The sequence below is a fragment of the Drosophila innubila genome (genome assembly GCF_004354385.1).
Source record: "Drosophila innubila isolate TH190305 chromosome 3L unlocalized genomic scaffold, UK_Dinn_1.0 0_D_3L, whole genome shotgun sequence".
Lineage (NCBI taxonomy): Eukaryota > Metazoa > Arthropoda > Insecta > Diptera > Drosophilidae > Drosophila > Drosophila innubila.
In genome coordinates, this window is record NW_022995376.1 from 27,076,207 (window position 1) to 27,097,477 (window position 21,271).

Sequence of the window (21,271 nt, forward strand, 5' to 3'; positions counted from 1 at the left end):
AAAACTTTTTGGTTTTTTGAGATATCTCAACCAAACTGATACAATATGCATTTAACTTGGTTTTATATATCCTGACCAAAGTTGGTTCAAATCGGACTCCTAAATCATATAGCTGTCATAGGTCGATCGGGTCAAAATTAGGTTTAAGTATGAAAAAATTTTTTTGTTTGATGAAATATTTTAACCAAATTGATTGAATATGCATTTAATTTAGTTTTATACATCCTGACCGATGTTTTTTCGTTTATTTTTTTATCACTTTATATTTTTATTTAAAATTTTTAGATTAAACTGAATTGTGTTCGACACAAAATTGGATATCAGAAATTTTGGGACTTGAATTTGCTATCGTCACTAGACTTTTACCTCGTGTAGAGGTTTTTTTGTGGGATTTATTTCACAGCACACAAACGAAAATGAGTGAACAGTATACAAAACCAAACAAAACAACTTTTCTATATATCTATCTCCTTCGTCTCACGTCAAACGCTCTCAGTGCTGAGAGCAAAATCGTGGACCCGAAAGAGAGCGAAGCAATCACCTTGTTATAATTTCATCATGATCCAAGCCAACTCTGAATCTATTTTAGGAATACCCTAAGTAATTCATTGTGAATCTATTGACTATAATCGGTTTCATCCCTAATAGTTTCAGGTCCATATGCCACTTTGTGGTATATGTCTTGTTAAAAGTTTATTCTCTTAAAAAATGATTGAAATAAACAAAACTGCAATTGGAATTGCAGCAGGACTAGCAGGGACACTGTTCATAGGATATTGCATTTATTTTGACAAAAAGCGTCGTGGCGAGCCCGACTACAAGAAAAAAGTTCGCGAGCGTAAGAATATGCCTATAATGACAATTTGTAATATTTTTAACGAAAATAAATATTTAGGGCGTCGACGCAATCGTAAGACCGGATCATCCAAACAAGGAATGCCAAATTTGAATGACCATGAAGCCATAGAAAGGTAATCGTTGAATATTGAACTTGTATATTACATAATGAAGGATGCACGTGGGTACATAGTATGTGTATACAGTGGCTCATAGCATATTACATAGAACCAACACATGGTAAAGGTCTGTTTTATACCGAAAGCTTCAAACCTAAAAAAAAAAACAATCAGAGCGATTGAATTTAGAGATAAATTAGTGACAAGATGCACAAAACAACAATACAAAAAATTAATTTTATATAGTCGTTTTGACATTAAATTTAAAAGAAACTAGTTGAGACCTACCAACTAATTTTTATTTGGAATTTTTTTTTTTCATTTTGAAACTCTGTTATACATAGGTAGGGCCATCGAAGTAGGTATGGAGGTTCCTGCAGGTCCTATACAGATCCAGTTTGCCACGCCACTTCCTCCCTGAGAGTCAAAAGTATCGAATTAATAGAGCAATTTTAACAATTCCATTACTAATCGAGAACCTTTTAACGCTACAACGTACAAAGACCGCTGGGTATTTCGTAGTGTGTAAATTAAGAAATTATTAGCTAGTCCTATTGTTTTTAACTTGAGTTGAGTTTTAATTAGTTGTCCGGCGATTGCTTTTCCTTAATTTTCAAAAAAATTCAGTCACATGACCAGATTTTCCGAAGAAAATATCGACCATTTGCTTTGAAATTCGACTTGTTTTGCAACACTTAGTCGATTGCTGTTGATTGCTATTATTTGAGCTTTTTTCTTTTACATATGTAGATGCATGATTCAGCACATGATACGATATTATGTATTTTGAAGCCTCAGAAGTATTTTTATTAAACAATTTGTTTTTTCATTAAAGATTTAATCTCATGATCTCACGATGCTTCTCTCTCAGTTTTCGAGATGAATACTTTCCCCGATTTAGGGCGGCCTTTACGGTATTTGTTTTGCATAAAAAGCGGCTTACCATAATGCTTCATCGACAAAATTCGAATCCTTGCCTAAAATCATAATAAAGGCAAGACACAAAATCAAATGTCAGAGATTTTGGTACAATACAAAAGTATGGTCTTATTTTTGGTTACCGGTGATACGTTACGTAAAATCATCAGAATGACTTAGAAAAATTGGATAGCATGCAAACTATTTGTAAAGAGTTTCCATATTTCTAATTAACTAATTTTTGTTACAAAATGCGAATTGTCTAATTCTGTCGATGAGCTTAAATAAAATAAGCGGAGAGTCACGAGATAAAATCTATTAAACTTCAATTGTGTCATAGGCCTAACCAATCAAAACAAAACAAAAATCTGCAAAGGCTTAGGTATAATTACTTAAATCCATTATACCATTTTATTTTTTTTTTGTCAATTTTTAATGAACGTAGACCTTTTTTAAGTATATGTATTGTATACGGAACTTTCATTTTTAACAGTCAGAAATTCCAATAGTCTCCAGCTCTTTATTACAGTTTAAAGGCCTGTCCCCAGCACCCGAAAAATCCCCTCCAGGAATTTGTTATTTATTTCTTGTGTTTGTGCTGTGCTTTGTAGACAGAGCTAAATTTTAAAGTTCAACTAATATTTAAAAGAAAACATATGAACTCTGACGAAGAAGTGATTGTGTTGGTCGCGCCAATTACACAAGGCAACAGCCCAAATCTGAACTGAACCAAACCCACTTTTTTGGATAGATGTGGGCCCCAAATGACAAAAAACATTTTTTTTATTGTGTTTTTTTTTTAAATTTTTTTAAACGGCTTTTAGGGGTGCCGTTCACATGTCTCATCATTACTCGCTTCATCAAAAATAAATGAAAAGCATATATTCCTGATACACTCATCAGCTGTTCTCTCAGTCCACACAGGCTATCGATATGCCAATTTTCGATATAAATCTGTGGATTTCTTTCAATTTTGTTGGATACTGTATCCAGGATACATTTAAAATCATCTCGTATAACCGACCTGGAATCCTTTTTGATACCGAAAAAGGGAGGAATGGTATATCGATAGATGATAGTTAAGTGGCAATATCTGATGGATAAATAATGCAACCCTACGCAGACTCTGAGATGACACTAGTAGAGATCTTTCAACAAGTTTATGACACCGTAGAAGCCACTAGACCTAAGTCCAAACGAGAATTTATGGACTCTTGCCAAAAAGGCAGTTGCTGCTTATAAGTCTAGTATGATCAGCAGTGTTGCCATTGCCATGCTTTGATATTTCGACATGCTGACAGAAATTTTCAAAAAGCCAACAAATCCATTGCACCTTTCAATAAAGCTAGAATTCCCGTCACCTGCTAGATCACAATTTTTCCCGCATTTGGCATTCGAAAAACGTCAGATCTGACGGGAAACAGCTGACTTGGCAAACCTGTCTCCGACCCCATAAAGAGCATATATTGTTGATCAGCATCAACAGCCGAGTCGATATAGCCGTGTGTCCGTCCGTCTGTCCGTCCTTGTGAACGCCTGGATCTCAGAGACTATAAGAGATAGAGATACCAAACTTTCGCCCACAGACTCCAAATGCGTTGGAGATCGGACAAGTAGAACGAGAGTAATAGCTAACCAAAGTTATTAATAAAGTTACTATTTCAATAAAATCAAATAAAAGTATGCAGTAGTTTTGATTGGGTCGTAATTGCTTTAAAGTTCTTTTATATATATTGAAATAAGTACCGGGTATCCTATGGTCGGGATCTCAACTATAGCCTTTCACACTTGTTTTACACTGAGTAAATTGAAAATGGGCGAAAAAGGGTATAATGTGTTTGAAAGAATGTATGTAACAGACATAAGGGGGCGTGGCAGACCCCCCAAAGTATATATATTCTTGATCAGGATCAACAGCCGAGTCGGTTGAGCCATGTCCGTCTGTCTGTCCGTCTGTTCGAGCTCGTCGATCTCAGATACATAAGAGCTAGAGACTTCAAACTTGGCATGCCGATTCCTGGATACCATAGGCAAATCAAGTTTTGTTTTTATTTTTGAATTGGACCACTTATCATATAGCTGCCATGGGAACGATACGTCGAAAATGAAGTTTTAGTACGAAAAAGTTTTTTGTTTGTTGAGATATCAGAATCAAACTGATCTGGGCTGGTATTATACATCCTAACCAAATTTGGTTCAAATCGGCCCACTATATAATAGAGCTTCCATAGAGACGCTCAATCGATAATTAAGTCTAAGGGCCGGTTTTTCAATGTCTATTTAAGGGGTTTGATAACTATACAACAGATATTTTGACGTAAAATGTATAGAAGTCAATGTCAAATTTGAATTTATCTATTTTATAAAATTTAAGGAGACATTAAAAAAACCGGCCCTTAGTATGAAAAAGTTTTTTTGTTTTTTGAGATATCTTAACCAAACTGTTAAAATATTCATTTAAGTTGGTTTTGTACATTCTGACCAAATTTAGTTTAATTCGGTTCCATATATCATATAGCTGCCATAGGAACAATCGTTTGCAAATCAACTTTCAGTGCAAAGTACCTGGGCTCAGGGTATCATGATGTCGAGCGTGCTCGACTGTAACCGCCCACTTGTTTTTTATATACAATTTGGAGTGCATAATTGAAAAATGTTATTTGTTTCGTCAATTTTCTTGATCTTTTACCCATTTTCTTAAAAATATTAAAATTGTTAGATATAACTATGAATTTTACTCGTTTATTCATGAGAATAATACTTTCTACTTATTAAAACGCATTCATAAGTTTCTTATACTTACAAATGGTACTAAAACTTATTAAAAAGATGGTAGTTTTTTTTAGCAGCTGTATATCAGTTTGCGTTGTACCCATATATATAAAAGGGAATTCGTTTTTTAAATTTCGATTTCAAGTTGCTTATAACTCCACAAGCTACATATTATGTTGTAAATAAAGTTATTTAAATAATAATTGTCATTTTTACTTTCAGATATTTCCTTCAAGAAATTCAGCTTGGCGAGACCTTAATAGCCCGTGGAGATTTTGAAACTGGCGTCGAGCATTTAGCAAATGCCATCGTTGTATGTGGTCAGCCCGCTCGCCTACTACAAGTACTTCAATCATCATTACCGGCCCAAGTTTTTGCAATGTTAATAATCAAAATGCAGGAGTTTGGAAATCGGGCTGCGGAATCTAGTGATGGTCTGGTCGGTCCTGGCTCACGCTCGAGTCAAATTGAGAACACGTCGAACATTTTAGAAAATTCAGGACATGCAGTTATTGATGACTTGGAATAATAGTTTAAAAATAATTAAAGAGCCTGGCATATAAATTTCAACAAATAGCAGATAAGGGCTTCTTCATATAATTTAATAAACTGCATTACAAATGTATTGTACAATTACTGATTTCGTTACCAATTTTACAATTCTAAGTATTTATAGATATGTCGATAGTTTGTTATAACTTAATATTTATCTATAATCATTTTCAAAGAAATAGGTCAAAGAAAAAGCTCGAGCATCATCACGAACCGGATCAATGAGACAAAATCTTTCATAATTAATACTTTGATCTATAGTCCACTAAAAAGGATCGACGGCTTATTTTTTTCTTTTTTGCATGAGTGAAAATTTTTATTATGTTGATATTAGCCTTATGTTCTTAAAGTGCATACCTTAAGTACAACAACTCAATAAATAAAAGTTATTTAATGGCCATCATGGAAATGAAACTCGATCCACAGTTAGTTGTTTGCTTTCGCCAAAAAAATAAAGAAAGTCTTTACCTAAGCTCCGAAGGTTAAGGATAAATGCCTTATACATTACTGTTTATGCTCTTGAAAGCAGTCAAAGCAATGGTCGAATCCGTTTACTAACGAAAGGCGAAGCAGCAACTGCAGACGTCGTCTTAAAATTTGTTTATTTTGTTTGCTGTTGCTTTCGGTCAGCAGTCAAAAGCTGCACCAAATGTTTGGCTTTTGCAATCGGAGCAACTCGGAGCAAGTCATAGGAAATTGCTTTCGGCGTTTGCTTGGCAAATTTCATTGGTTCATAGCTTATTTTCTAAAAAAAAACTATAGTCAGATTGCCGCTAAACTATTAAATCAGGGAATCAAAACGAAACAAATATCGGTTTATGTTCGTATTTTATCGATCAAATCTAACTTAAATTTAAAGTTGTTTTTAAATAAAAATCAAAATTAATAAAAATATATACATACAGAAAAAAAACAAATTATTATTAGAAAAGTGTACCGAAAGTGTATAGTTGCAAACGTTTCGGATTTCGGTTTCAATAAAAAATTATTTCGGTTACGGTTCGGCTGTTTCTGTACCGGTTCCGGTATTGTACCCTGTATTAAATATATCGAATAAATATAAATGCAGCTATATGTTGTAAATTAATATGGGATTTTCCCAAAAATGTTTTAAATTACAGGTGGATTTTCGACCTATAGTTTCTCTGTAGGCTTTTTAATATGGTTATCCCAACGGTTACTAAAATAAAAAAGCGCCAAAAAAATGTTTAAAAAGAGACAAATGAAATTGTTTTAATGAAATAAAAAAAACCAATTTCATGAAAACTACCCAATTCTTATAAAACAACCTAATTAGTTGCAAAACGGAATTTTTTTAACACATATTTATAAAAAATTTCTTTAACAAATAAAATATTCAAATGAAACTAATATCAAATAGCTCATTTTTTTAGACCCCGTACTTAAAAAAAGTACAGGGGTCTATTGGGTTTGTTTTAACGAATATGTGCGTAACAGACAGAAGGAGGCGTGGCAGACCCTATAAAGTATATATATTCTTGATCAGCATCAATAGCCGAGTCGATATAGCAATGTCCGTCTGTCCGTCTGTATAAGCGCCTAGATCTCAGAGACTATAAGATATAGAGACACCAAACTTGGTATGTAGGTTCCTATATATTGCAAGCAGATCAAGTTTGTTTCAAAATCCGGCCACGCCCCTTTATCGCCCACAAATCGAAAAAAAAATTTCATATCCAAATTATAAGAACAATTTAAAAGCTAGTGACACAAAATTTGGCATGTAGATTCCTCTATGTTGCAGGCAGGTCAAGTTTGTTTATTTTTTGAATCGGACAACTATATCATATAGGGCCCATAGGAACAATCGGTCGAAAATCAAGTTTTAGTATGAAAAACTTATTTGTTTTTTGAGATATCTAAAGCGAACTGATACAATAAGCATATGACTTGGTTTTATATATCATGTTCAAAATTGGTTCAAATCAGACCACTATATCATATAGCTGTCATAGGACCGATCGTGCCAAAATTAAGTCTTAGTATGAAAAATTTTTTAGTTTTATGAGATATCGTAACCAAACCTATTGAATATGCGTTTAAGTTAGTCTTATACATCCTTACCGAAGTTGGTTCTAATAGGTCAACTATATCATATAGATGTCATAGGACCGATCGGGTGAAAATTAAGTCTTAGTATGAAAAACTTTTTAGTTTTATGAGATATCGTAGCCAAACCTATTGAATATGCGTTTAAGTTAGTCGTATACATCCTTACCGAAGTTGGTTTTAATCGGTCAATTATATCATATAGATGTCATAGGACCGATCGGGTGAAAATTAAGTTTTAGTATGAAAAACTTTTTTGTTTTTTGAGATATCTAAAGCAAACTGATACAATAAGCATATGACTTGGTTTTATATATCCTGTATAAAGTTGGATCAAATCGGACTACTATATCATATAGATGTCGTAGGACCGATCGGGCGAAAATCAAGTCTTAGTATGAAAATCTTTCATGTCTTATGAGACATTGTAACCAAGATGACGGAATATGCATTTAAGTTAACTAAATATTTTTTAATTTTTTCCATTATTAGTTTTTGCCATAGTCTCCGGGGTCTCCGACAGTCGAGTATGCTCGACTGTAGCACCGGCTGACTAGTTTAAATTAGCATTAACATGGAGAAGTTCAGTACAATGGTACAATACATTTATATTGTTGGGAGCGAAAAAATTTAGATCTTAATTACATTCTCTTAACTCTTAATTAAATAAACCAAAAAGGAGCAATTCCAATAAAAAAGTGTCATTGGCGCAAAAACGACAAGTGTGGCAGCCGTGGTTATCCCATCCAAACGACAAAATTTTAATTCCCTCTTTAAGCTTTTAATAAGAGAAAAGATTGCCTTCAACACATACAGACAAGGCTGATCAAGAATATAAATACTTTATGGAGTGTAACACGCCAAACTAAATACACACTTGCATTTTTTTTAAAGCACGTGGTCTAAAATCGATGCCAGATAAGGTTTTGGTTATATCCGAATTCTTATCATATTCCAAAGATGTTTTGATTTCGAAATACCGGTATGATTTCGGTTTCCAAAACATTAATATTAACTGTAAATTCTTTAAGTTCAAAAAGATTAATCGAATAAGATCGATAAGCAATATTTAAGTTAAAAATTAGTTGAAAGAATGATTATTACATATGGATGATATAAGTAAATTTAATGTTTTATTGTAACGAAACCAACCATTACACAAAAATCGGTTACTAATCGGGTTTCTCGAACTAGAACAATTTCAGTTTCGGTATAACAAAAAGTTTTTGTTCCAGTTAGGGTTTGAGTTACGGTTACCAATTTCAATCGGTTAATACTGGCTTAAGGTAAATCTTTAATCTCTGCTTATAAAATGTTTTTATTAACCGATGGGGATGACGTTTTCAGCAAAACTGCACAAAATAATAGGGATTCGATAGGAGGGATTATGAGAGTAAATACTGCCAAAATTATCTAAGCGAATGGAAAAGTCATAGACATACAAATATTGTTCCTAAAAATAAACTCTTACTTTACCTATTTTTTTTGTATTTAGCTTTAAAAAGTTATAAAGTTTTTTTGCCGTGGTTTTTTGTTGCTGAGGATAATGTCATGCTTAAAATTCTGAGTTTATTCTGCTTTGGGCATACCAAATTTTATGTGAGTACCTGTTAAGTATCCTTCAGTTTTTTTTTTAATTGGTGGGCAAGAGTATAAGGCATTCAAATTATATTAAAGAACAATTTGTCGGTTTAAAGCTTTAAATATTTATTGATCAGAGCACATTTATTAACAATATATAATTTTAAAGAGTTTTCAAAACTGTTCTAAATCGATCCAAAACAATATTGGCATGATGTTCCCTAAATATTAAAGCTGGACGAAAGCGGATTGATATTTCTCCACAACCTCCTGTTTGAACGCCGTGAAGCTTTAAAGTGTTCACTAACAAATCTCGAACTTTAGTGTTACAACAGTTAACTGCCAAAAATGTACCACGTCCTCGAGTTGAGTTTAATAGATGTGGAAATTCTTTTTCTAAGTTTATTAATCCGTCTTTTAGCACTTTTCCAGCCAAATTAACATTTTCCAGAAGTTTTTCCTCATTAATAACCTTTAATATTTCTTCTAACAAAATTATTTTTCCTGGATCGCCCATCCAAGTGTTAAAAATCCTGTAAGGTTCTTTTGGTACAAAATCATCACTATGGAAATATCCTCCAAGTTGCAATTTTTTACTAAATGTTACAACATCAGGTGGGAATTCCAGGTTAAAATGTTCATGGCACCAAAACTTTCCTGTACTTCCTCCTCCAGTCTGAACTTCATCAATTAAAAGCGCTGCACCATTTTTTTTACAAATTTTTTGAAGGGCTCTAAAAAATTCAGGCGAAGCTTCATTATCACCACCTTCACTTTGTATCGGCTCGACTATAACGCCAGCCACTGGCTTGCCTTTAGTGTTATAAAGATCAATAAGACTTTGAACTTCACCTAGGCATCTTTCATCTTCTTTTTTATTTTCCGCTATATTTTCCTCTAATGGATACTTGTATTGCGGAAATGATGCAATAGGCCAGTCAAAAGATGGAACATCAATTTTGTGAATATACTTGGAATGTGTAGTAGATAAAGCTCCCAGCGTGCGTCCATGAAATGCGCCCTTGAAGGAAAGAATGCTGAGATTTGGGGCTCCTGGTGGCATGTTTATCATACATGAGTTCATTTCTTCTGCAGTAAATGCTGTGGACCCACGTAATTTATTTTGGTACCTGCAAAATTAATAAAATTTTAAAAATAAATTTTTTTTTAACAATTTCAAGTCATTTAAGCTAACTACCAAAATAATTTATTTTTAATCAGGAAATAATACCGGAACCGTTAACCGAAATTAACCGTTTCATTTTGGTTACCGGAACCGTAACCGAAATAAATTTTTTATAAGAGCCGAAAACAGAAAGGTCAGTACCGGTACGCTTTCGGTACACTTTTCCGAAAATTATTTATTGTTTTCTATGCGCATATAATTTTTATAATTTTGCCTTGTACTAAAAAACAACTTCAATAAAATACGAATATATCTGTTAAAATCTGTTGATATATTTGTTTTATAAAATTTAATTATTTTGTGTTTTAATTTAATTGTTGTACCGGTACGTACCGGTACTGATACCGGAACCGAAAGAAAAAAACCGAAATAGAACCGTTTACCGAAATAGTTGTTTAGGGACGTACCGGAAACGGTATTTATTTCGGTTTGATTCCCTGTTTTTAATTATATATGACCTTATAATTTCGATTAGACGCAAGATTTTTCTTAACATTTTTAAAGAAAGCTGCAATTCATTCATATGGCCATATATACACAATTTGTGAGTTTGGTTGAAATATCTTTAAAAACAACAAAAATTTTCATACTAAAACTTGATTTTCTACAGATCGTTCCTATGTCTGCTTCTTTATCGTGTTTCGATTTCCAAAAAAATTAAAAACTGAACTAACTTTTTTTTATATTAACGGTCAAAGCCACGCCACTGAGTGCAAACCTTTTCAACCAAACTTCTTTGAATAAGTTTAATTTCTCAGGTCAGTTATCTTGGCCAATTATCATATCTTGGGGCTAATTGAATCTTGATAATCAATGGCTTTATGATAAAAAAAAATTATTTTCCGAAATTAGATGTCTAAATGCTTGCACATCAATTTAAAAAAAATGGAAGCAAATATGGATAGGTATACTTATGTTGTTGAACTAAAGCTAAGTATTTATAATATTCACATACCAAATAAAAATGCTTTTGAATGCATTTTCGTTTGAACACGATCCGCACATCATTGTAGTGATTTTGTTTAATCCTTTTGGAGCAATGTTCATCAATATTGACTGAAGTTTTTCCGGCCATTCCTTTCCGGGAAACACGCCAAGCGCGGGTCTGTTGATGAGCGCTGAAGTATAAAAATTATATTTATATATCATATATTGAATTCGAAACCGATTTGTTAATACACTTTTTAAAATCCGATTCTTAAAAAATAATTAAAAGGGTAAATTGTATTCGTTAAAATGAATGTAACAGGACCTTCCTCTCCGAGCCAATAAAGTATATATGTTCTTGATCAGTATTAACAGCCGAGTCGGTATACCCATGTCCGTCTGTCCATCCGTACGTCCTTATCGGCGCTTAAATCTCAGAGACTGTGCGAGCCAGAGTACACAGACTTCTACGAACTCCAAGCCCCTTTCCACCACACCCAAAGTTTATAAGTTGTTTAAGTTTTTAAGTTGTTAAATCAATACAATGTCCTAATAGAATGTAATGGGTATACCTATAGTCGGAGTCACGACTATAACCTTTTCCAGTTTTTTTTTTCTAAAGTCTATGACCTTTGTTTATTAAGAAGACTTCTTGATACCGATTGGATTTTGTAGAAATCAGATAATCTTTTTAACCCTTTCGTCTCCAACGTTGCCTGTGGGATACTCGGCTGTTTGACAGATAACTGTGAGTGATCATTATGTTTTTGTTATATGATTCTTTATAATATCGTAAGGTATGTATATTTTTACTCAAAGGGTGAGTAAATAAACTCATTTACGGAAGTTAATTAGCGAATTTATTTTCAAATGACTAAAAATGTTGTGGAACATACTGTGAAATTTTTGACGTTTAAGTTAAGTAATTTTTTTTTGTAATCGTTAAAAAAATTCTAAATGTAAAAATTAATTTTTGTTCAGAGTAAATGAAACTTATAGGCGTAATAGTTGAAATTGATAATATTAGCATAATTTTTAAGAAATGAATTTTTTAACGATTTTAAATATTGCACCACCCACCCATACATTTCATGAATCAGGTGAGCTATCAAAGGCCTTAGTAGAAACTATTCTCAGTTCAAGTCATACCTTTAGCGATCAAAATCAATAAATCGATGTATTAAAATTTTCATTCTCTCTGTATCGCCTTTCGCAACATTTGTTATACTTCGTCACTAGCGTAGACAATGGGCAAAAGGGTAAAATGGTCTTGTGCATATCCATGTAACGGGCATAGAGAGAAATTTCCGACCCCATTAAGTATACTTAAGTATGAATACTCAACAAACACATTCTCCAAGTAGCAAAATAAATTTTAAGCTATCAGGCTATTAGGACTTATGCGTAATCATGGATAATCGTAAAAGCTTGTCTTTGAATATGAGCTTGTTATATTTATGTAATATTTATTTAGTACTGACAGAAGGACTTACTTTTAATATTCTTGTCATCCTTAAAAAGGTTGAGAAGCCTTGGATGATTGTAGCCCAACGGAACTGACGATATCTGAGTATAAACATCAAGTAAAATATTTCCATCTACATCAAAAATATAGTTTCCTGTAGATTTCTCATAATCGGCAAAGAATTGAACAGTTCCAGTACTCTGCAAAATATTATATTTAGAAAAATATTAATATTACCTTTTATATGATCCATTGAGTAACATTTCGAAATTTATCGAAGAAATTGTCAAAAACAAATGTTGTATGAGCAAAAACATCGAAATATGAATTTGATGAATGGTTAGCCTGGGTTAAATTTTTGAATTTCTATAAAAAATAACTTTTGTTTTCAACACAGGAATTGCAAAAATGCAGATTATTAATGCGACGACATTTGTCTTCCTGGATTTGTGGAAGGAAAACTTTCATGGATTACGCGGTGTTCGAAAGAATACCCATAACATTTAAGGATTGACAATTTTGCTGATATGGATATGCCAAAAGTCGGAGGACTTTGTCATATTCTCTGCGGCGATCTTAGAGCATCACTAAAGTTTTGTAAATTCTCCGTTTTATTCCAAAATATTACGGGAACGTGTTTTCTTCAAAATGTGTCGTATTGATTCTAATATAAATATAAATTAAAATTATAAAAGCATTGGAGTATTTGTTTCTTTAATTTTACCCTTGTCCAAACCAAGGCTGCAAACCATCAAAATTTTGATAAAGCCTCGGTTCGATGGCTCGATCCATAGTGTAAGACTTAGGTTCTGTTCTGTTTATATACCTCTCCAGGTTTGGGTTTGAACACAATTTTATTTATTAAATTTTCTTGATTTTTTAACTTGACAAAATTTTAACTATAAAGAAGGGGGCTCTGCCACGTGCTCGCTACGCTCGCCGTGAGGTATGACAGTCCTACAGTCAAGCCCACTCGACAGTTATAACTTAAATTCGTACAGAGCCTAAATCTAATTACTTTCAAGATGTTAAAATAAAATATAACTTAACCATCAGAAATACATAAATATATCCAAATTTCCCATTTAAAGATTAACTTAACTACACTTAATTAAAAATAAAATGATATATAATCATAGTTATAATAATAATAATTTATACAAAATTCCTTACCAAATATAAGTAGAATTAATCTTTTTAAGAACTCAAATGTTTTTCAATGAGTCAGAATTGTAGTTGTGACTAGCACAATAATTTATAAGTTATTCTTGTAGTGCTAGGAAGATAAATAAATTAATAAATAAAAATAAAATAAACAATTGAAATACCAGAAGAAATGTATATTAACATAACATTGATATCGCATGTATATCTTAAAATATATTATGTTATTATAACATTAACATAAGGCTGGGTATGGACATAAGATTTGACACAAGCGAAGGAAAAGTGCTCAATATCTAGCTGTCGGCGAGCGAATGTCAGTGTTGCCAACGCAACACACAAAAATAACCAAAATTATGATGGTAACTCTGTTACGACAGTTGTGCTTTGTTTACATTTTTAAAAACGCACAACTGATTAGATTACATTGAGGAGGCGTAGGGAATGGAAAATAACGAAAGTGTAGGATATTTAGACATTTAATTCAAGTAGGACGAATATGCAAAGACACAGAAAAGCTATGTGCGTATTTTTCAATTTTATTAATAAAAATTAATAATTTATATAATTTGGGCTGACAATTTTTATCAGTTTTAGCTAATATTCTTGAAATTTTGTCATGGTTGAAAAACACAAGACGTCTTTGTTTTGTTTTCAAATGAATAACGGCAATTTTTAGCTTGTCAGGCGTAAAATGTTTGAACAATTCCATATTTTCGCAGTCACCCGAGCTAAAAGCTAGCAGTGCTGAAAAACGACAATTTCTTGATCTGGCAACTCTATGTTATCCGTTCTCCAAACCAACCAGCTAAAACGCTGGCTAAATTTCTGTCCAACTAATTTAGCAACTGTTTTTTTTTTATATGGATTTGACATTTAGCGCACAGCTTTTATCTTATGTCCATACCTAGCTTAACAAGTGAGCCTGCTGTTACCCCAAAACTAGTTTGCTTAATATCTTCGTTGTTTATTATCCGATCGCAGTAAAATTTTCAGCATACTTTATGGTAATCTATACATAAGCTCAATTTGAAATCTGTACCTATTAAATTGGCCTGGTAATTGCATATTTTTACTTTTTTTTATCGATTAGAAGGGAATTGGGGCGCAGCAAAATTCTGAAGCAAACTTGATCTGCGTGCAGAACATAGCAATATTGTCACCAAATTTGGTAGCTCTGGCTCTAATAGTCTCTGAGATCAAGGGGATTACATGGAAAACAACAAATATCGGTGAAAAAACGTTCGGTTGACGGCAAATTTAGGAACGGGTATATGTGTTATTTTTACAAATATTTTGGATTTTTGGTAGGTTTGAAGAATGAGGAAAAACAGTAGTGAACCAACAGCCGATGACCTTTAGTATTTTTGCCGGTAAGGAATTATTGAAGCCGAAGATGAGAGAACACCACCAGCAAAACCAACGCCGAAAAAATGAAGCAAAGTTATGCGGAAAAAGTCGACAAGAGTAAACTAGAGAATTTGAAACTTCGAGATTAATTAAAAGAATTTACTATTGTTACTTTACCTTAATTTTATTGTTAATAAAATATGAAGCTAATAATTGAAGTTGTCCTAAGGTGTCTCAGCGGAGTCCACATATTGTTTGTTTGCAACTAAGCAAATGTTCATACACTTATGTGCAAGCTCGTGGCAATATGATCGATACGGCGATGTAAATTGCGAAATCAATGGGAGTTTCATGAGAATTTTTTACAAATGATAAAGATCGCAGTTGTTGGCAATGTTGATGCACAATCTGTCATTCGTGTAGGGCTTACGAAGCGACTTCAAGTTTACGCGTTACAGTTGCAAATCATTTAGAGAGCTGCAGCAACAGTATACTATTTTCGATCGTGTCAATAAAACTAATTTTGTACTAAAAAACCTCATGTGTTGATTAACTAATTGATTATAAGAAAATGCATCTTTATCACAGAGGTACCAGAGATGGTGGCAAGTTAATTCCGACTGCTTAGGATAAGAAAGAGGGGGGCAAGCGCAATCATGAACACACGTTGACCGAGGTAAAAGTCCAAATGCTGGGGATCAAGAAGAATTCCGAGTTGCATACCGATATAATCAAGGAACTCAAAGAAGGCAATAAGTGACTCAAAGATGACATTGAAGCAATAGAGAGCCAGTTCTAAAGGGCTAGAAAAACATTGTGATGTTACCACTGCACTGGAGGCGCAACGTACTAAGGCTCTTGAATTGGAAAAAAGCAGAAGATGTTTAACGAAATTCTCGCGGAAAGAACGCTATATCAATACAGATCGATAAAGATCGATCTGAAGACCAAGAAGCTGTCGATATCTCGTGTACTGGATGAGGAGAGTAGAGCGTACGGTTGCGATGACATCAAAGAAAAACCTGGAAAATTACCTCAAAGAGATCAAAACTACTATGAAGATGCATAACAAAATGAAGGAAGATACACTGAGGCATGCTAAGAAACAATACGATACTAATCAAGAACCAGAAATTGGCTGTCACGTTGGAGGTTTAATTGTCATATGCCGCACACAATTCATTGAAGGAAAAAAGCTTGCAAGTGAATTAAGGACCTTATGAGGTGACGAAAGTGAAGAGAAACGGCCGTTATGATGTACGAAAGGCAGATGATCTAGAATATCCGACCAACACAGCACGTTTATCTGGCACAGATGAATAATCAGGAATGGCCAAATCTAAGATGTGATAGAGAATAGATAGCAGTTTTACAGCATGTCATCAACAGCAGAATTAAAGCAGAACAGCAGATAAATAACAGCATAATAACAACAGTGAATTAACAGCCGACGATGACAAAAAGCTTACGTTGTTCCCCCACAAAAAATCGAAGAATGCGAAAAAACAAAAAGTGTGGCCAAGTAATTTAATCGAAGTGAACGGTCACACAAATAATTAAGTTATAATCGAATTATCAAAAAATGTTTTAATGCAAAAAGTTTTTTCAAACAATTCTAATAGTGACTGCAAAAAGAATTTTCCAAAAATCTCTTTGCTTATATTTTATTATGATTTTTTGAAAATTGCTAAAAATGACTATTTAGGCCACTTTTTCTTCTTTTCATAGAAAATTTTTCTGAGATCATCCCATTCTTAAAATTTTGCAGTCACTATTAGAATTGTTTGAAGAAACTTTTTGCATTAAAACATTTTTTGTTTAAGCCATAGGAAAAAAGTCAAAAAAATAGGTTTTTACATAAATCCAAAATTTTCAATGGGAACATAATGGGTCAAGGAAAATTTTGTATAGTTCAAACAGGATCTAAATGACCTTTTCATTGATACTAAAATCTTCATAAAGTTTGTTTAAACTATGAGTAGATTTAACTTTACGTTTTGTCAAAATAAACATGCCGACCACTGTATATATATACAAGTATATATATATATGTACATGCGTATGTATATACGAATGTAGAATGTAAATACTTTAACACTATTTCGTTACCGTATTTATTCAGTGTAAAATTTACCTGAACTGCCCCCAGTTGAGTCTTTAGGTCAGTTGATTTTGGTCCGGGGATTGTTTTCGACAGTACAACGGGCTCCTTGGGCTCCAAAGTTGTAGAATATTGTTTCACAAAATTAAGTTCTTAAAAAAAATAAATATATTATTAAGGCGTATACTGTTGTGTACGAGTACTCCAAAAATATTATATCCTTTAAATCGAACTTACGAAAAATGTTGCATTTCCTTATATGCGTGTGAGCCTTTGGCAACATATTAAGGCCAAAGAAACGCATTTTTTCAGTATTGAAAGAATTGCTACGCCTTTAATATGTAAGAATGTTACTGCTTGGCGGTTGATTCTCGAATAAAAGACTTCCGCTTGCTTGTCAAACATATGTACATTGTACATACATACATATGTGCATGAACGTGTGTGTATACGTTTACTTTTACCCACATACTTTGTTGAGTATCAATTGAATAGGTAAAATATCTTAAATCATGTACAAAATTATCATGGTTCTGCGTCAAAAGCATTTTGGTGCAATTTTGTCAAGATAAACTCAGCCTTACATTTAATCGTAAAATCCGAAATGTTGAAGTATTGATTCGGTTTGATTTCAGCTCATTAAAAAAAAATCTCAAAAAAAATAAAAATAAAAAATGCCCAAATAGGGGGTGATTTATGATAAATTTACCTGCAAAAATAAGATTGTGGTCTCACTTAGTTTATTTTTAAAAAATCTTTGAAATTTCCATACAATATGAAATTTTGCATGTCTGTTTTGTGCAATTTGTCTCTACTATATTCCGTTTACCAACACTGATGTGGTCACACGTTCGTAAGGAGCTTCTTAAACATCTACATAAGTGGTTTTGGGGATGTAAATAGCGGGGCATAGACAAAAATTTTTGCCTCTTGTGCTCCTTTCTCAAGCTCCCACAGACAACTCACGTAATAAAGTTTTTTCCCAATGGTCCTCAAACTTCTTTATCCAATGTATTCATAGTTTTTCATGAAATTATTTTTCTATTGAGATTTATTACAATAAAATTAACAAGACCATTAGATGTAGATGGTAAAAAGATCATAAAATCGACAAGACGAAGAAAATTAGTTTTAAATTTTTAATGGTTAATTCATCATAAAACACCACCTATTTAAGGGTATTTTTTTTTTGATATAAGACCGACATTATAGACATTTACAAAATGTAGTTTGAAAAACGATGATAACACTATAACAACATAATTAAATTAAATTCTTGACTGAACCAAACTAACCGTTGCTGCTTCAGTTTAAAAAACTATGTGTTAAAACTCCGCATTTTTTAAATTTAGTTTTAATATAAAAAAAAAACTTGAAAGCAACGGCTCAGTTTCTTGTTGTCCCCATTGATATCGTAGGTACACAGTGTATCACTGCGGACGGCAGTTCGCGTTAGTGACGAAAGCAGCACGAAGGGTGCGAAAGGCGACTAACAATATATACAGCTAAGTTGGAAAATTTCCTACGACTGTCCGATCAGATCAAGTTATATATTGATCGAAAGGTTTAGTCCTAACTTACAAAATGGCATACTAAAACTTTTTCTAATTCACCTGGGTCATGAGATACGGGGGTGTAAGTGGGAGGGGAAAAATTTGTATGATCGCAGCTTGTGGAGCCGCTGGGGCTTTTTGGTAAAATTTTTTATTTTTTAAAACTTAAAAATACGCGTCGATTGATACCTCAATCACCCAAATCCCATAACTGGTTCAAAAGATAAATAAATTTGAGAATTTTAGTGGACTTCTCAAAATGAAATGAAAAGTCAGTTTGTTTGTCTGTTTGTCTATTTGCATCAATGCGCTAAAGAAGCTAAAATGTAATGATGGGGATTTATTCCTTTTCGAAAATCTAGAAATGTTTGTTTTACGACTTTTTCAATTTCCCGCTAGTTTAGCGGGAAAACGCTAAATCCCGCTAAAATTGAAACTCCAACAGTTTCCAAACCATAGAAGCTACAGATATGTTCTATATATCATTGGAAAGGTATGTTTGAGGGCTTTTATGCGTACCTTGAAACTTTTTCTAAAGTATTCAGGTAACATTTTGCAGGTGATATAATGTTTTTAAGCTTACATTTTGTCGATTTTTGACAAAACGGCTCTAACGATTTCTGTTAAATTTTATTAAGGTATGCGGAATGAAATACGAACAAAATTGAACATGTTCTCAAAAAGTTCCAAGAATTGAAAGAGCACAACAAAAAGCACGATAATAAACGGTACTATTCCAGCATGCATTGCAGCAAAAATTAGCTTTCTAGATAATGCGTAGTTGCTGAAATGTCTCTGAACACAGAAGAGCGTCGAAAATTGATTCGCACATATTGCGCAAATAACCCATCTCAGCCGAAAAATGAAATTTTTCATTACTTTTCGGCTATGGGCTTTAAGAAAACTTTTATTTATAAAGTAATTTCTGATGTTCAGAGTGGAAAAAAAAAAAATGGATAGAGCCCCTGGGTCCGGAAGAAAATGTCCATTGCAGCAGTCTGAAGTTAGAGCCAAATTAAACGCTGAAATTGTGGGTCGCACAGCTAAATCGTATCGTGCGCTTGCCAAAAAATACAATGTAAGCAATAAAACGGTTAAAAAGTATGTAAAAGACATGGGAGTTATGAAATTTTCTAAAAAAAACCGTACCTAAAGTCACAGAAGTGCAGAGAAAAACAATAAAACTTCGGCTGCGTGCGCTTTCTAGAAATTTGTTTTCTGCAAGCTGCTCAAAGGTTTGCATAATGGATGATGAGACATATTTCACAGTGGAAGGTCATGAATGGACTCCAAAATATTACTTTAAGCTTCCCAATACTCAACCACCTAAAAATGTCACTGAAATTACAAAAACAAAGTTTCCTGAAAAGGTTTTATTGTGGCTGGCCATAAGCGAGCGTGGAATCAGTGATCCTGTGTTTTTTAAGGCAGGATTGCTGTGAATGCGCAAAATTACATGGACAATTGTCTTCCGGCGCTTAAAAAATTTGTTGATAAATATCATGCGAATGATAATACGGTGTTTTGGCCCGACTTAGCGTCTGCTCATTATGCCAAATCCACTCTGAAGGCTCTTGACCATTTGAGCATTGAGTTCGTGCCCAAGCTGCAAAACCCTCCAAATGTGCCTCAGTTAAGGCCAATTGAAAAGTTTTGGGCAAATTTGAAAAGAAATGTTTACAGCAAGGGATATAATCCAAAAAACATCGACTGTTTAATATTAAAAATCAAAAGAGAGCTTGCTAAAATGGATACAAAAGGAATTCAGGAGGCTATGCGCAAGGTACCCGAAAATATAAGGAAGGCTGATCGCTATGGTCATGAACATTTTTTGTAAAAATAGCTTATAGTCTAATTAAAAACATATACAAAGTTTAAGTTAGTCGGAATTGGAATAAATTTGTTATTTGTGTTAGAACAGTTGTTCGTATTTCATTCCGCATACCTTATGTTGTAAAACGTACAATTTCGTTTTTTGGTATATGAAACATAAATTTTGGTTGAGGGGTTTGGAAGATATTACCTGTTAAGTGAATAAATACATCGGTCGAAAATCATGTTTTAGTACGAAAAACTTTTTGGTTTTATGAGATATCTCAACCAAACTGATACAATATGCATTTAACTTGGTTTTATATATCCTGACCAAAGTTGGTTCAAATCGGACTACTATATCATATAGCTGTCATAGGACCGATCGGGTCAAAATAAGGTTTTAGTATGAAAAACTTGTTTGTTTAGTGAGATATTTCAACCAAATTGATAGCATTTGCATTTAAGTCAGCTTTAAAAATCCTGACCGAAGTTAGTTGTTATCGGACCACTACATAATATAGCCAATCGGTCCAATATTAAGTCTTGGTAGGGGGCGGAGCCCCCTAGTTTTTCTTTATAATTAAAGAACAATTATTTTTTAAATATGAAATACGTTGAACAACTAAATTTATATATTTTACTATTTTCCTGCATTAATGATAAAGTTACAATGTCAAAAGCAAAAGCAATTGCAAAAATTTCTGATATCCCACAAAAAACACCTCTACACGAGGTAAAAGTCTAGTGACGAAAGCAATTTCCAGCCCCAAAATTTCTGATATCCAATTTTGTGACGAACAAAATTCAGTTTAATCTAAAAATTTTAAATAAAAATATAAATTAATAAAAAAAATAGCGAAA

At 33.1% G+C, this 21,271-nt stretch overlaps 2 protein-coding genes across 3 annotated transcripts; one reads left to right on the forward strand and one right to left on the reverse strand.

Moving 5' to 3' along the window:
• Positions 1-618: 618 nt before the first annotated feature.
• LOC117788864 (mitochondrial import receptor subunit TOM20 homolog) lies at positions 619-5,298 on the forward strand. The gene is made up of 3 exons (XM_034627786.1): positions 619-838; positions 896-971; positions 4,869-5,298. Exons 1-3 carry the CDS (start codon positions 709-711, stop codon positions 5,173-5,175), a joined length of 513 nt encoding a protein of 170 aa, XP_034483677.1. The 5' UTR covers positions 619-708; the 3' UTR covers positions 5,176-5,298.
• A 3,656-nt stretch (positions 5,299-8,954) lies between these two features.
• LOC117788861 (4-aminobutyrate aminotransferase, mitochondrial) lies at positions 8,955-17,437 on the reverse strand. 2 transcript variants are annotated; one of them, XM_034627776.1, is made up of 5 exons: positions 17,280-17,437; positions 17,076-17,194; positions 12,456-12,627; positions 10,991-11,153; positions 8,955-9,979 (listed from the first exon to the last, which is right to left on the reverse strand). In XM_034627776.1, exons 1-5 carry the CDS (start codon positions 17,344-17,346, stop codon positions 9,013-9,015), a joined length of 1,488 nt encoding a protein of 495 aa, XP_034483667.1. In that variant the 5' UTR covers positions 17,347-17,437; the 3' UTR covers positions 8,955-9,012. The 2 variants fall into 2 exon arrangements, with proteins under 2 accessions (XP_034483667.1, XP_034483668.1); XM_034627777.1 differs by lacking the exons at positions 8,955-9,979; positions 10,991-11,153; positions 12,456-12,627 and adding an exon at positions 15,107-15,263.
• Positions 17,438-21,271: the final 3,834 nt, after the last annotated feature.

Excerpts from the sequence above, each read along its gene's own strand:
- LOC117788864 (XM_034627786.1), top strand. The coding sequence starts at position 709 with ATGATTGAAATAAACAAAACTGCAATTGGAATTGCAGCAGGACTAGCA. Across the intron at positions 839-895 it reads CAAGAAAAAAGTTCGCGAGC|GGCGTCGACGCAATCGTAAG; the intron begins GTAAGAATATGC and ends ATAAATATTTAG. Across the intron at positions 972-4,868 it reads GACCATGAAGCCATAGAAAG|ATATTTCCTTCAAGAAATTC; the intron begins GTAATCGTTGAA and ends TTTTACTTTCAG.
- LOC117788861 (XM_034627776.1), bottom strand. The coding sequence starts at position 17,346 with ATGCGTTTCTTTGGCCTTAATATGTTGCCAAAGGCTCACACGCATATA. Across the intron at positions 12,628-17,075 it reads CTCAACTGGGGGCAGTTCAG|AGTACTGGAACTGTTCAATT; the intron begins GTAAATTTTACA and ends AATATTTTGCAG. Across the intron at positions 11,154-12,455 it reads GGATGACAAGAATATTAAAA|CGCTCATCAACAGACCCGCG; the intron begins GTAAGTCCTTCT and ends TTTATACTTCAG.